The 14,548-nt window shown below is 42.4% G+C and overlaps 1 protein-coding gene across 1 annotated transcript in view; it reads left to right on the top strand.

Annotated features, from left to right (window-relative positions):
- Window positions 1–14,548, top strand: part of LOC119652743 (lysyl oxidase homolog 3B) — a 53,081-nt gene that overhangs the window by 27,477 nt on the left and 11,056 nt on the right. Inside the window, exons 2-5 of the mRNA XM_038057042.1 lie at window positions 11,325–11,471; window positions 11,546–11,793; window positions 11,852–12,390; window positions 13,877–14,034. Of these exons, the coding sequence (XP_037912970.1) occupies window positions 11,325–11,471; window positions 11,546–11,793; window positions 11,852–12,390; window positions 13,877–14,034 (1,092 nt within the window). The remainder of the gene's footprint in view (window positions 1–11,324; window positions 11,472–11,545; window positions 11,794–11,851; window positions 12,391–13,876; window positions 14,035–14,548) is intronic.

Below are 14,548 nucleotides of genomic sequence, written 5' to 3'. Positions count from 1 at the left end.
ATGTATAATAGTTCGACCTAAATAAACTTGCCAATAACAAACCATGCAGTAAAGCAACATTTTCCGGGCGATTTTTACGGTTTCTCAAACATACTTATCTTCAGCCTCAAGCCTCTGGATGATATGAACTCTAAATTAGTAGCATTAATGAAAGCAGTGTGTCCGGATGGCTCAAGTGGTTAGAACGCTGGGCTGTCGTAGCGGAAGGTTCAAATCTCACTAGTGACAGAGATTTGTTATCGTAACTGGATGTCGGATACCAGTCGACTCACCCCAGCCCACATGAGCCAAATCAGGGTAATTACCTTGGGCGAGCGCAATGCTGACCACACGCACATGCTGACCTACAGTGCACAGCACGGTACCGTTAAGGTCTTGAATGAAGTTGCGCCAACGATTATTATTATTATTAATAAAAACAGAAAGGACTCCTTAAAGGGATTGGGCACATATGACCAATTCACAAAATGTACCTTGCTCATCTGTTGACTGCAAAGATGCCCATCTCTACTCTCCCAGCACTGCAAAGCCATGAGAATTTATTTCGTCAGTCAATACCATAATTGCAAGTGAGTATCGGTCATGGGCTAAGTTGCATATATGTATACTTTTTCATATATGTAAATGCAAACGGATTAGTTTATGTTCGCCAAATTCCTATCATAGACTTTACTTTGAGTGCAAGGATTTTGGAAAGTTGGAGGAATCCCAATCCGAATTGACTTCTGCCCACCAAGATATACACTCAAAATAGTTCCTGATTGCGCTAATAGATGACTGAGAGGGATAGAAATTTGTGGGCCTGCAAATTTGAAAGTTCTATCTTTACTGAAACGTCGACGTCCATTGCCTCGAATAAGGATTGTCCTCACGGCTACGATCTGTGACTTTCGAACACGGTTTACGATTAGTGTCTGAAATGTGCTCACGGAGTTTCCCCAGGACGCTCACTTTCGGGAACTCCCGGCAATATAAGCTAAACATTCCCCGTCTAAGCGAAGTGGGAAGTGGACAATACTTCTTTTCCTCTTACCATGATGTAAGGCACGTTTGAGACCCGGTTTCTGACCAGATCTCTGCGAGATTCTGATCCAAGCTACGCACCAACGGAGATTTCTGATATAGACGTTTTTTAAAAATCACAAGCAGTTCAGGAGAGGCTGATCTTAATCTGGAAGTGGACTTTGATAATACCTTATTCGGGCATTTGATGGTTTTGGTAGCAATCACCGCTTCATCATCGACTTCATTGGTGCACATTGTTCGAACCCATAGTTGTGGCTGATCAGCAACGACCATATCCCTGTCATCAATAAATTTAGGGGTTACCTTTTGAATGTGGTTAACAAAAGAGTTGCTCACATCGGCTTTGAAAGGAACATTCACCTGATTGTCGTTTACCTTCACTTGCGTGGCGCTACTTGTCTGGTCGCAGGGGAATGGAGTATCAGCTCCCCAAATTTAATACGCGCCGCCTTCACGATCCGATAAGATTTGTTTTGCTGTGCAAACCACAGACACTCTAAACACCCATAAAAAGAGTCTTTATCTCCAGCGAGGATAAAGTTGACAATCACATCCCGGAACGACGTTAAAAGGCATGGTTGACTGCGAAAATGGATAGACGGATCGAGGAACGTAAGAAGCTGAGCGCTCTGTTGATGGTTGTGAGCGGGGATGAGTGCGACTCGTTTGGTTGTTACCGAGAAAAAGTATGAGAACTGAGAGTAGCGTACACAGTGACACAGGGAACTCCACCTTGAAGTCAAGAGGGAAGTAGAAGCTGTGGCCAGTAGCAACGAATCATCACGAAAGAGCTTTTAGGTTGTTGTAAGTGTTTGGATGGTTTTATGAAGGATGTTAAGGCTAGGCTTCGTATCCACGACGATAAACACCTGATGAGATGGGAGGAGCACTGCACCACCCTTCTGAATTATATACCATTCGGTTCGGTTCAGGGTATGGGACAACCGGATCCGCACGGTAATTTAAACATTTTGCTGGACTAGCTTTCCTTCCTCAATAAGCCGATTGAAGAATTGACTGAGCCATAGCGTTGGATCCCAGCTCTTCCTTTTCCAGAGCTCATATGTGATATCGTCAAGTCCTGCTGCCCTTCCCAATTTCATTCATTTTATAGCTTCCTTGACTTCAGTTGCGCTAATAAATGGAACGACATTTGGATGTCGACAATGCTTGTCGAAATGAAGAAGGAAAAAATTCTTCAGTTGAAATCTGCTAGAAGTATTCTCGCCATTTAATCGTCGCGGCTCGTCGGTCGGTAAACAAGGCACCGTTCTTGTCATTAACATAACAAGAGTGTTCGATGTCCTGCGTGGGTTTATGGCGGCCTAAAAATCTTTGTAATGGACCGCTCGGGTGTCAGCGATCGCTTTCGTTGCTTCCCGGTTGACATTCTTCTAAATTTGCCAATTGGCCATCGCTTTATCATTGAGAAACTTGTGGTAGAGGCGTTTCTTGTTGTATATTGTATGTATTCATAATTAGAAGGTCATTGCGCGCTGCAAACTCTTTTACCCCATGGCACCTTTTGGCGTCTTCTTTTTCATCAACATGACCATTAAGGTGCCATCTGCAATGATGATATAATCATCAGCAGGCACGTTACAGGTTTTTGCATCGAGAAGTTGCCAGAAAACATCTATGGTGCGTACGCGGTGAAGTAGTGAATAGTGTCAGCAAATCGATTGATTTGTTTCTTGCTGTCACACAAACCCTCTGATAGGGCAATGTCAACATTGTATTGAGTGTGTCGGCTACCAAAATAGAGAAGTTTAAAGCTATTGTTCCCGCGCTCGTGTTCTATGTCGTAACTTTTGGCACCAGACCATTGGGTTTCTGGTAGAGCGTAGATATCAACCCGCCTTTTCCGAAGGGCTCTTACGAGTTCCCCTGTCTTTCCAGTGAGGGTGCTAATATTTAGAGTGTACACACACATTTGATTTGACCCCGTCCTGCCACGTCGACTGAGATGAATAGCCTAGCATTTTTCCGAGGCTTTTGAGTCAACACGATCATTTTGTTTTTAACGACGTTGGATACATTTGCATCGCCGGCATGACGCGGGACCTGTCACCAAGAGAGATCAGGTAATAGCTCCAACTTTACTTTATTTATCTTTCTTTGATCTCAGCATTTTATTTTTGTCATACTCAGGATAGTACAAATTATGTTGCTTCAAACCCTCCTCCTTTATCTGCGCTTGGGACTAGCATGCTCTGTAAATAACATGGCGAAGTTGTCAGCGGAATTATATTATTATATATTCTTATGTAAAGAAAAACATTTAAAAGTAATGGCTAACTCAAAACCAAAACTACCACTTTGAAAAATCCCATCCGATACCTGCTATGACTACGAAATGGGCGCACGGTTGTTGACAGCCAGCAGAGCCTATATCAGTTTATAAAAGCTGTTCGACTCGAAACCTTTCTTACTATAAACGACAATGATTTTGCCAGTTTTAACATATTCTTCGGAGAGGAAAATCCTCAGAATTTTTACATGCAAAAGGGGGTGTACATTTTTTTTGTTTGGGAACCTCCTTAAGTTTATCCTAGAGTCATCAACTGTTGCAGTAATACAAGCTATATAGAGCATGGTACTACTAAGTTTGGTGATTATCGCACTATTATTAGCAGAGTTATAAGTATTAGGTGAAAATTGTCTCTTTTGTGAAAATTTCTTGCATTCTACGATGTTGAACTAGCATAAATGCATAAACATTACGAGGTAAATACAAATGGGACAATGATCACTCAAATATGCTTTTATAAGCAAAACAAAAACCTTTCATAACTAAAGCGTTCAGCATCCAGTTTCCCGCATCTAGGTTTTCCTCTTTCTGATGACAAACCTAAATTTAGAAATTTGATGAAGAGCCGGCCGCAAAGACTGAAGCTCCATCAAAGCGCTCGGTACACACATTCTTGCACGCCTTTGTGCTAGCCAGGCTCGGGAATGTGGGAGAAGGGGGGTTCTTTGAGCGATTTGATCCGTCACGTGTCATTAGTACAAAATTAACGTGTGTATGCCGATGAATGGGTTCGCACCAGATCTAAACAAGTCGGGAAACCGGAAGCTCGACGCTTCAGGCACGAAAGGTTTTGTGTATTTCTTAGTACGTAGCACGTAATATATGCATATGTCCACTTTCGGGTGATATTGACATTGATAGTCTTTAATTTTCAAAGAAGCAACAACTTCGACGTATTATAAATTTGTTAGTAATAGTGCGATTTCCATCAAACCTGGTATGATCATGCTCTACTTTATAGCCTATATCACCGCAGAATTTCGTGCCGCTAGGATGAATTTAAGGGGGGTTTCCAGCCAATTACAAAAAATTATAGAAATATACTATTATTAACTTTCTATGAACAGATATCGGTATGAAAGGTATTTCCCTCCTCCTGATTTTTTTCAGATTTTTCGGTTTGGTAGTTTCTGAGAATGGCCCCCTTAAAGGAATGATCACTTTCAGCCCCCCGCACTCCCCACGTTTCCAAGAAATATCAAAACTAAGACCGGCTTTGAAAAGTACTAATCTAGACCTTTAATTTGATACCCCACATGACTATATTTGATGAAAACAAATTTTACACCCCCCTTTTGCATGTATGGGGACCCCCTTAAATTCAACCTAAAAGGATGTAACTCACTGTATGCGTGAGCGTTCACAGTTCCCACCATTCTACCAAATTTGGTGTCAATCGCTATAACCGTCTCCGAGAAAATTGCGTGTGACGGACAGACAGACAGACAGACAGACAGACGGTAAACCGATTTTAATAAGGTTTTGTGTTTACACAAAACCTTAAAAAAGACAATAAACAAAGGAAGTCGGGACGGTCTAACGAAAAAACCAGAACGCGAGCTAAACTTGGAAATTAAAAACAAATCGGGAAACCGGAAGCTAAACGCTTCAGGTACGAAAGGTTTTGTGTATTTCTTTGTACGTAGCACGTAATATATCCATATATGATATTATGTGAGAGTATCCACTTTCAGGTGATATTGACATTCATAGTCTGCAATTTTCAAAGAAGCAACAAATTTGAGGTATTATAACTTTGTTAGTAATAGTGCGATTTCCACCAAACTTGGTAAGATCATGCTCTATATTATAGCCTATATCACTGCAAAATTTCATGGTACTAGGATGAACTTAAGGGGGGTTTCTAGCCAATTAGAAAAAATGGTAGTAATATACTATTATTAACTTTATTTAAACAGATATCGGCATGGAAGGTATTTCGGAGCCCACGCACCATATAGTGGCAGCCTCTTGATTTTTTTTCGGATTTTTCGGTTTGGTAGTTTCTGAGAATGGCCCCCTTAAAGAAGTGATCACTTTCAACCCCCCGCGCTCCCCACCCTTCTAACGAATGTCAAAACTAAGATCGGCTTTGAAAAGTACTAATCGAGACCTTTCATTTTATACCCCACATGACTATATTTGATAAAAAAAAATTTTACACCCCCCTTTTGCATGTATGGGGACCCCCCCCTTAAATTCGATGTAAAGGGATGTAATTCACTGCATGCGTGAGCGTTCACAGTTCCCACCTTTCTACCAAATTCGGTGTCAATCGCTATAACCGTCTCCGAGAAAAATGCGTGTGACGGACAGACAGACAGACAGACAGACAGACGGACAGACAGACAGACAGACAGACGGTAAACCGATTTTAATAAGGTTTTGTGTTTACACAAGGGTTCGAGTGTCGCGATTGAGAGGGAAGATCCACGCCGGATCACAGTCCCGATCATTGCTTCTTCTGCCTCAGATAGTTGTTGAGGCGCCGCGTCTGACGTTCTCTCCCATCCTTAACGTCATCAGGTCATTGTTTAGAGGATGTCCCTATGCAGGGTCAAAGAGGAAGAGAGAGGGAGGAAGTCAAATCAAAAAAAAAAAAAAAAAATTAGCTCAAATTCATGGGAAATGAAATCAAATAAAAATATAAAAGAAAACTGAAATCAAAGCAAGAAACTTACATGTTGTTTACACTCTGAGCTCGGCGTGGCGTCTATCTGTTGTTGTTTTGTTTTTTCTCTGTTTAATACGGAAATTGTTTGACTCAAAAAAGAGGAAGAGAAAATATGTATACGAAAATACTAATGAATTTAATGCAAAAAATATATAAGTCTTTTGTGATTCTGTTCCTAGTTTTCTTTCCAGTGGTCCTCCACAAATGTGATCTTTTATGGATGTTGTACACTCAATGGGGAAGGTCTCCCTCAATTCGCAACTGAAACTTCAGCACAAAATCACTACACCATTGTTCCCGCGAGAAACTGAGAAAATTCACATTAGCGGCAGCAAAGCAAGCTCCTCTTTGATACTATGCACCGCTATCTCATCAAATCAATTCTGTGACTTTCCGACTGCGCCTCCACAACATCCATTCCTTTTTTGGCCAACTTCCTTTCCGAATCCCAGCGTTATTCCATTCTCGTCTTAAATAAAAAAATCCACTGGGATCCACCTATTATGAGGATGGAATGCGTTACTCAAAGCATATTACTTAATGCCAACTTCCAAAATTTATCAAAGGTAATCTGTCAATTAAAAGAACTTATTTTACCTCAACATATTTTCAAAGAAGGGGAAAAATAATTTGAGAATATGCTGCTACATGTTTTTCGTCATATGCTTTCGTTCCTGCATCCCTTTTACGTTTACGTGTTTCGTTTTCTAGTGACGCCATAGAGAAGTTGATTCTTCTGATGAGATCATTCTTCCCGCTCATAAAAGTATGTTCACTGATCACAGGATTTTAAATCATAATGAATAATTTGAAACCACACTTCACTTACCTTTATATCACTTTTAATAAAATGTTGATTTTATCCTTTTCCAATTAGTTCCGCAATTAATTTTCAAAGTGACTTCCGCCACTTTCAAAATAAATATATTCGTCACACTGTTCACTAGTAAAACTTTCCTGGAAGAAAATCTTAATAAGAGGGGCATCTTCGAGAGGATTTTTTGAGTCCCCTTTGGTTTTGCATGGCACTGAATCCCTTTTCCTATGTGAAGCTGACGAAGAATGGCTCTCCTGACTGAGTGATAGCTTCCTTCAAAGTGACATATCCCCACGACTTCGATGCTATCGTCAAATCTTCCTTTTGGCCACAGGGGGTCTTCGTCAAGCCTTATCAGAGGTCTCAGCCTCGTGAAAATTTCCGGCCCGCCCGCCTGCTTCGCCGAACTTGAATGATTCCAATAACTATACGCTATTTTATCAAAATGTAAGGGGTCTAAGGACCAAGTTGTCGGATTTCAAACTGTCAGTCTTAGCTTTCCAACATCATGTCATCTGCATTTCTGAAACCTGGCTGGATGACAGGATTTTAGATTCTGAGCTCCTCGAAGGTTACTCTGTCTTTCGTTGTGACAGAGACTGCGTTGCGCTTGGCAAGCAACTGGTGGAGGTACCCTAATAGCTGTTAAGTCCCCCTCTCCGCGCCGAAATCATCTTTTCCTCCTCCTCCTCCTACGATTCTGTTACCATATGTGCCCCTTTATCATATCGTGTGGATATTTTCCCTGCCTAAGCCCGCCTTCGCTGTACGAGGATTTCTTCGACAGATTATCAGAGGCCCTAATCGTTTTGTTTCCCTCGCTCCCTTTCATCCTCTGTGGCGACTTTAATTTTCCTATGCTCTCCTGGCCCATTACTCCTGGCCTTCCTTCCCTCCCTAATAACTCGACCCACCCTTCCCTTCCTGTACACCTGTGGCGCCCTCCAGTTTAACTTTTCTAGAAACCACTTAGATCGCACTCTTGACCTTGTCCTCTCTAACCATCCTGTGCGTTGCCTTTCCCAATCCCTTCATACTCCGTCTTACGTTGCCCCTGGCGCCCATCATCCTGCTATCGACTCCACTCTCCTGTCGCTCGCAAGCCTACCAAGTTCAACTTTCGTAAGGCGAAATTCGAACGTCTGAACTCAGCCCTGGCGTCAATCAACTGGGTCCCCATACTCTCTCCCTTTACGTGTGACCAAGCATTCAACACTTTCTATACCATTTTATCTGATCTTCTTACTTGTTACGTTCCCTTCTCTGCTAAGTGCTAAACGTTGGTCCACTGCTTCCAACCTGCTTGACTTTACCAACTTTGTCGCCAAATGTCTAAATTCACGGCAAGAAGTGCATACCATTTACACTGACTTCGCGAAAGCCTTCGACACTGTAAATCACAAGATACTTCTATCCAAGCTCTCGTCCTAAACGTTCCCATACCACTTGTTTTATGGCTTGCCTCTTACCTTTCCAACCGATCCTGCCGCGTCTCTTTTGACGGCTGTACTTCCCCTCTCCTCCTCCCCCTCTTCTGGCGTCCCACAGGGATCTATTCTGGGTCCTTTGTTATTTTTATTTTTTATTAACGACCTTCCCCCCTCCTTACTTGTCCCTGTTTGCTCTATGCGGACGGCCTTAAGCTGTTTTCCGCTATATCGTCGCCTGGACCTGGACACTCTGGTTCGTTGGTGCTCGACTAATGGTTTAGCGCTAAACGTCAGAAAGTGTCACTCTATGTGTTACTCCCTAAAAGCCTCACCCACTTCTTTCTCCTGCTCTCTTAACGGACATTCTCTATCCTGCTTAAATTCCACTCAAGACCTCGGAGTCACTTTCGACAATAAACGCCGCGTTGACACCCATTGCCTCGATGTCATCAATCGAGCAGCAAAATTGTCAGGCTTTATACTTCGCTCCTCCTCTGATTTTGACTCCATCCAACCCTCCTTAACTCTCTTCAATTCCCTCGTGAGGAATACACTCGAGTATTGCTCCGTGATCTGGTCACCCTCCCGTAACTGCGATTGTCTTGCCCTTGAAAATGTGCAACGTAAATTCACCCGTTCCCTCTTCTTTAAAAAAAAGCTTCCCTCGTGTGGACTACTCGCTACGCTTTCTGAACCTTCCCTTCCTACAACAGCGTAGATCCTATATGGATCTGTGTACATTCTTTAAACTTTCCTCGGGTCTGATAGACTGCTCCGCCGCTGACGAGATCACCTGCCGTCCTGCGTCTTATAACACACGTAGCGCAGATATTTTCAACGTGCCCTTCGCAGAGCTCGAAGTTCACTCTCATTTCCCGATTCCTAGGCTTTGCCGAAATTATAATGCAGAACAGCTTGGTCCTTTTAACTTTCCTATTTTAAGTAGTTTTAAATGTAGGATAAGTTTTTTGCTTTCTCCTCCTCCTGAGGACAGTAATTAATTGCAACTTACTCTGTTTGTTGTCCGTTAAATTAAATAAATAAATAAATAAATTTCATGGCTCTTGAATGATGCTAGAGAGCATGGGCATGGGTGACAAACTGATACACTTGATGCACTTAGATGACATCTACTTACGACCACCATAGAAGTCTGTTCTGAATAGTAGAGTTTGGATTAGACAAGTGTCGTGACATCGGAGGTAGGGGCGTGGTTGACGTGGCGGCACAACAAAGAACAGGCGGGTCCCTTGCATGCGGCTGTCTGTAAGGCAGACTGTCGACTCACTCCATTTACTCACTTAGCTGGAACGATCGATCATTTAATCCTCTGAGTGGGCTGAAGTCGGACCCTAACCGGATCGATGAATGGAAGTCGAAGGCAATGCAATGGTAAACACGTGAATTGTTTTTGGCAACCATTTGTCGATTTCCATTTGTCGAACAGATGACTGTGTGCTGGGGAGATCTTTGCTGAGACGGAGGGATTCATGTGTGCCATTCAGGACGGCGTGGTCGCCACCCAAGCTAGCATATTGAAAGAGCGGGTGGAGAACAACCAGTGCAGAATGTGTGGTTCGGCGTTAGAGACGTTGGACCATCTCATTTCTGGCTGTACTGTTATGGCACGGGTGTAATATATCACCAGATATAATGCTGTATGTAAGGGGCACAACTTTGCATACAAGCATGGGCTGATCACGGGAACATGTCCGGTTCACCGATATGAGCCGCAAGCAGTACTTGATAGTTCTGCTTATAGCATGTATTGGGGCGACAAGTTCTAACTGATCGGCACATTCCACACAATAAGTTCACGTATATTATTGATGTTGCTATCCCCCATAATAGCAACATTGAACGAAAATACGTGGAAAAGAAGGTTAACTATGAGCCACTGGCTCAAAGAAATTTGACGTCTCGAGCGGTTGGTTGTAGTTCCCATAATATTGTCAGCCACAGGTGTTGTATTAGAATGTTGAAGGTCCTATAAAGTTGTCAACTACAGGTATTGTATCTAAATCCCTCACAGCTTCCCTTGATGTCCTGAAACTCTCACACAGTCTGGTTCAAACCATGCAAAAGTACACCACTCTGCATGCGTGCTCGATGTTGCGGGGCGTTATCGACGACCATCGGCCACCACCACCTTTTACTACCTTTTAAGTAGGTAGGATCATCCGAGCCTAAATGCTTGGCACTTAGTGCTAGTATTAGCAAAAATTCGGCATCTGTCGAGATTGTGACAACTCGGAGAATATCAACAATATATTGAATACGACTTTTTTTAATGAAAAGATACCGTTAAATTCTATGCAATTTTATCATTGGCTTGATTTTTTTGAACAAATCACTCATGTCACTTTCAAAATAAACGGCTCAATTATATTTTTAGAAAGAATTCTTCGTCATGTTTTATGAATTTGCTAAGTACTGGCTTGAGTAGATACGGTATAGCTCTAAATAAATGAAAATCTAAAGTCTGTTCCTTTCGTCTGCTTTGTAGCAAAAAATGGGTTGCTTAGATATAGACATTTTTTACGGACAATATATCCCATCTACGATTTCTTACAATACTCGTACTCAAGCCCATCGGACGAGAAGAAACTTGCTGCAGTTAACTCCTGCAGTCACTACCCCATGCTAGGAGCAGGAATTATGTCAGACACATGTTCTTTAATCGGTACAAGCCATAAGTAATTCACCTTGGACTGATGACTGTACATCTGCCTGAAAATGTTCATCGCACTGAATGACGTAGAAAGGGAGGCTATAGGCGAAGATATGGCAGATTTTGAAACTTCCAACAGTTTTATCTTAAATCCCATTCCGTAGATCGAAAAGTCTACACTCCTATATTGCGGGGAGATGAACACCTTTTCCAACGTTTGTCCCGTATGTGAATCTCATCTTTGTTGTTAAATATGTGCGTGGTACTTAAATATTATATTATATTTTCCGACCTTATTCTCTTCTTGTCATTCTTACATACCATATGTCTCCTCGCTTGCTAACTGTCGCTCATAATTTCGTTGATTAAATATTCCTTATTTTACACAACTTCAGGTAATGTTGAGGTTTTACACAATGGGAAATGGGGGGCGATTTGCGACGATGAATGGGACAAGGCTGAAGGCGAAGTGATATGCAGACAATTGGGGTTTCCTGGTTTCAAAAAGGTCACACATAGTGCAGCATTCGGACTAGCAAAAAGTGAGTTGATATGTTTTGAAAATTCGATTTTCGCTGATAGTATATTTTGAATGTGCTTTTCATTTTTGCTGCAGGGAAATTCTGGATGGACAACCTTTTCTGCACGGGTAAGGAAGCTGAGATAACTGACTGCCACTTCGATGGATGGGGTCAGAGTGACTGTGAATCAACTGAGGCAGCCGGGGTTATTTGTAAAAGTCCTACTCCACATCATGAACCCAAACCAATAAGAGTGAAAGTACCGAAGCGCAAAATTCATCACAAGCAAAAAATGGAACTCAGATTGGTTGGTGGACGTATACATACTGAAGGACGCGTGGAAGTGAGTTGACCAGACAAAAATTCTAAGGAACTTTTGGCCTGAACATGTCTCTTTGCAGGTTCGGTTTGGCGGGAGTGGAAGATGGGGAACAATATGTGCTGATGGATGGTCCTTGCTGGAAGCAAATGTTGCTTGCCGCGAACTCGGGTTTGGATATGCGAATGACGCCATTCAGACCGATTACTTCGGAGGAGCAAATAAGTCGAAAATTATTCTAAGCGGCACCGAATGCTACGGCAATGAAACAACCCTATTCGAGTGTGTACATCACGATCCGGATAAGCATGTCCATTGCCATGGACCCAAGAATCACGTCGCAGCTGTAACCTGCACAAAGAACTTACCTGATTTAATGTTCGATCATATTGAACTGGAACAATCCACTCATCTCGAAGATAAAGCTATGTTTTATTTGCAATGCGCAATGGAAGAGAACTGCGTGGCGAATGAGGCCTACGAAATCCAGAAGGAGAATGATGCATGGCATTTGGAAACAAGGCGACTTTTGAAGTTTACAGTCCGCGTTATGAATGTTGGAAATACTGACTTCAGACCATCCATCCCAAAACATTTGTGGGAATGGCACATGTGTCATATGTAAGCTGTTGACATTAAACCGCTCCTAAATCAGGATACAAATGTTGGCGACTCTGAATAGAGGGCTCCGAGCGAATCAATCTACCTGTATCTAGTTGACATTTATGTGTATTCTGGATTCCATATCAGTCGGGATACAAAGCTCCAGAGATACAAAGAACCAATTCACTCATTATAGTGTTATCACGATGCAAAATATTAGGTTGGGGAGAAAGTAAAGTCGTATTTTGTCAATAGATGGCGATACTTAAACATATCTGGGCTATAGGTGCCTCTTTGACAGTTTTATGATCGTACGTTTCAGTCTCAAGTAATAGCGCGTCAAAGATGGAGTCCATCAAGGAAGAAATTCGTCATATTTTACATTTTTACTACCTGAGAGGTAAAAATGCAACGAACGCGGCCAAAAAAAATTGTGATGTTTGTGGGTCTGATACTGTAACGATTCGCACAGCACAGCGTTGGTTCGATCGATTTCGTTCTGGTGTAGTGGATGTCGAAGATACACCCCATACTGGTAGGCCAATCGTCGTGGAAACCGATAAAATCGTCGAAATCAACCAAGTAGACCGGTATGTGAGCATTCGCTCGATTGGTCAGGAACTGGGTAAGGACCCTAAAACCGTTTGGAACCATTTGCAGAAAATTGGATTCCAAAAAAAGCTGGATGTTTGGGTGCCATACGAATTGACGGAAAAAAATCTTTTGGACCGAATCAACGCCTGCGATGCACGAATTCGACCCATTTTTGAAGCGGATGATGGCTGGTGTTGAAAAGTGGATCACGTGCGAAAATCTCAAGCGAAAAGATCGTGGTCGAAGCGCGGCGAGCCGGCCCAAACCATCGCCAAGCCCGGATTGACGGCCAGGAAGGTTTTGCTGTGTGTTTGGTGGGATTGGAAGGGAGTCATCCACTATGAGCTCCTCAACTGTGGCAAGACCCTCAATTCGGCCTTCTACTGTGAGCAACTCGACCGTTTGAAACAGGCGATTGATCAGAGCGGCCAGGATTCTGTTCACCAGGACGACGCTCGGCCTCACATATCTTTGATGACTCGCCAGAAGCTACGGGAGCTCGGATGGCATGTCCTATTGCACCCACCGTATAGTCCGGACCTAGCACGTGATTACCTTCTCTTCCGGTCCATGGAAAACGGTCTTGATGCTACTAAGTTCACCTCAAAAGAGGCTTGCGAAAACTGGCTGTCCGAGTTTTTTGCAAATAAGGAGGGGGGTTTTATAAGAGGGGGATAATGGAGTTGCCTTCTAAATGGTAACAAGTTTGCGAACAAAACGGCGCATATTTGACTTAAATCGGATAATTCTAAGTATGTTAAATTAGCGTTAAAATTCGATCACAAATACGATATTACTTTTTCCCCAACCCAATACAACAACAATTTGCTAATTGCCACAGTTATCACTACTTTTGTCCTGATTTAGATGCAATTTTAGACGTAAATACTTATTGGGGAAATTTTCATAGGCATTACCACAGCATGGAAGTATTTGCAACGTATGACATATTCGATGCCAACAATGTAAAGGTGGCTCAAGGGCACAAGGCATCCTTCTGTTTGGAAGACAATCAATGCTTGCCAGGAATTGAACCTAGGTATGCATGTGCGAATTACGGTGATCAAGGTAAGTGTCAAATCAAAATTGATTACATATATATCTGAAAATTAATTAAGTAGAATCAAATAAACAGAATGAGAAGAATGGATGCGTCAGACAGCCATCCGACATCCGAAGAAATCTAGAAAATTTACTAGCCCTGCAGTTTATATATCGACATCATAACTGCCTAAACGTTAAAGGTTATGGAGGGGAAGGGAATGAATTATCAGCCCTATCCAAGGAGGAAGTGGATGGGGAGGCTATCTAAAAAGGAAAGGAATGCAGTCTTCTCCAGGCGCGCTTAACATTTGCGGAGGTCATCCACTTTCTTAAAAAGTTATGTCGTGGCAAAATGGGGCTATTTTTAAATCGGCTTTCAAACGGTAGAGTTTAATTTTGAACTCCGCCTCCAGCCTTTTTAGTTAGTGGCAAGAGGAATTGCTCAAAATGTCGGCAGTGCTTGCAGAAGTGGTGAATGAGCAAACTAATTAATTTAAATTCTTCTTTGCCTTTAGTGTTTGACACGTTGTTAAATGGG

This window comes from Hermetia illucens, chromosome 3 (genome assembly GCF_905115235.1).
Source record: "Hermetia illucens chromosome 3, iHerIll2.2.curated.20191125, whole genome shotgun sequence".
NCBI classification, from domain to species: domain Eukaryota; kingdom Metazoa; phylum Arthropoda; class Insecta; order Diptera; family Stratiomyidae; genus Hermetia; species Hermetia illucens.
The sequence above is the reverse complement of the archived record's forward strand: the minus strand, read 5'-3'. Positions and strand labels throughout refer to the sequence as shown.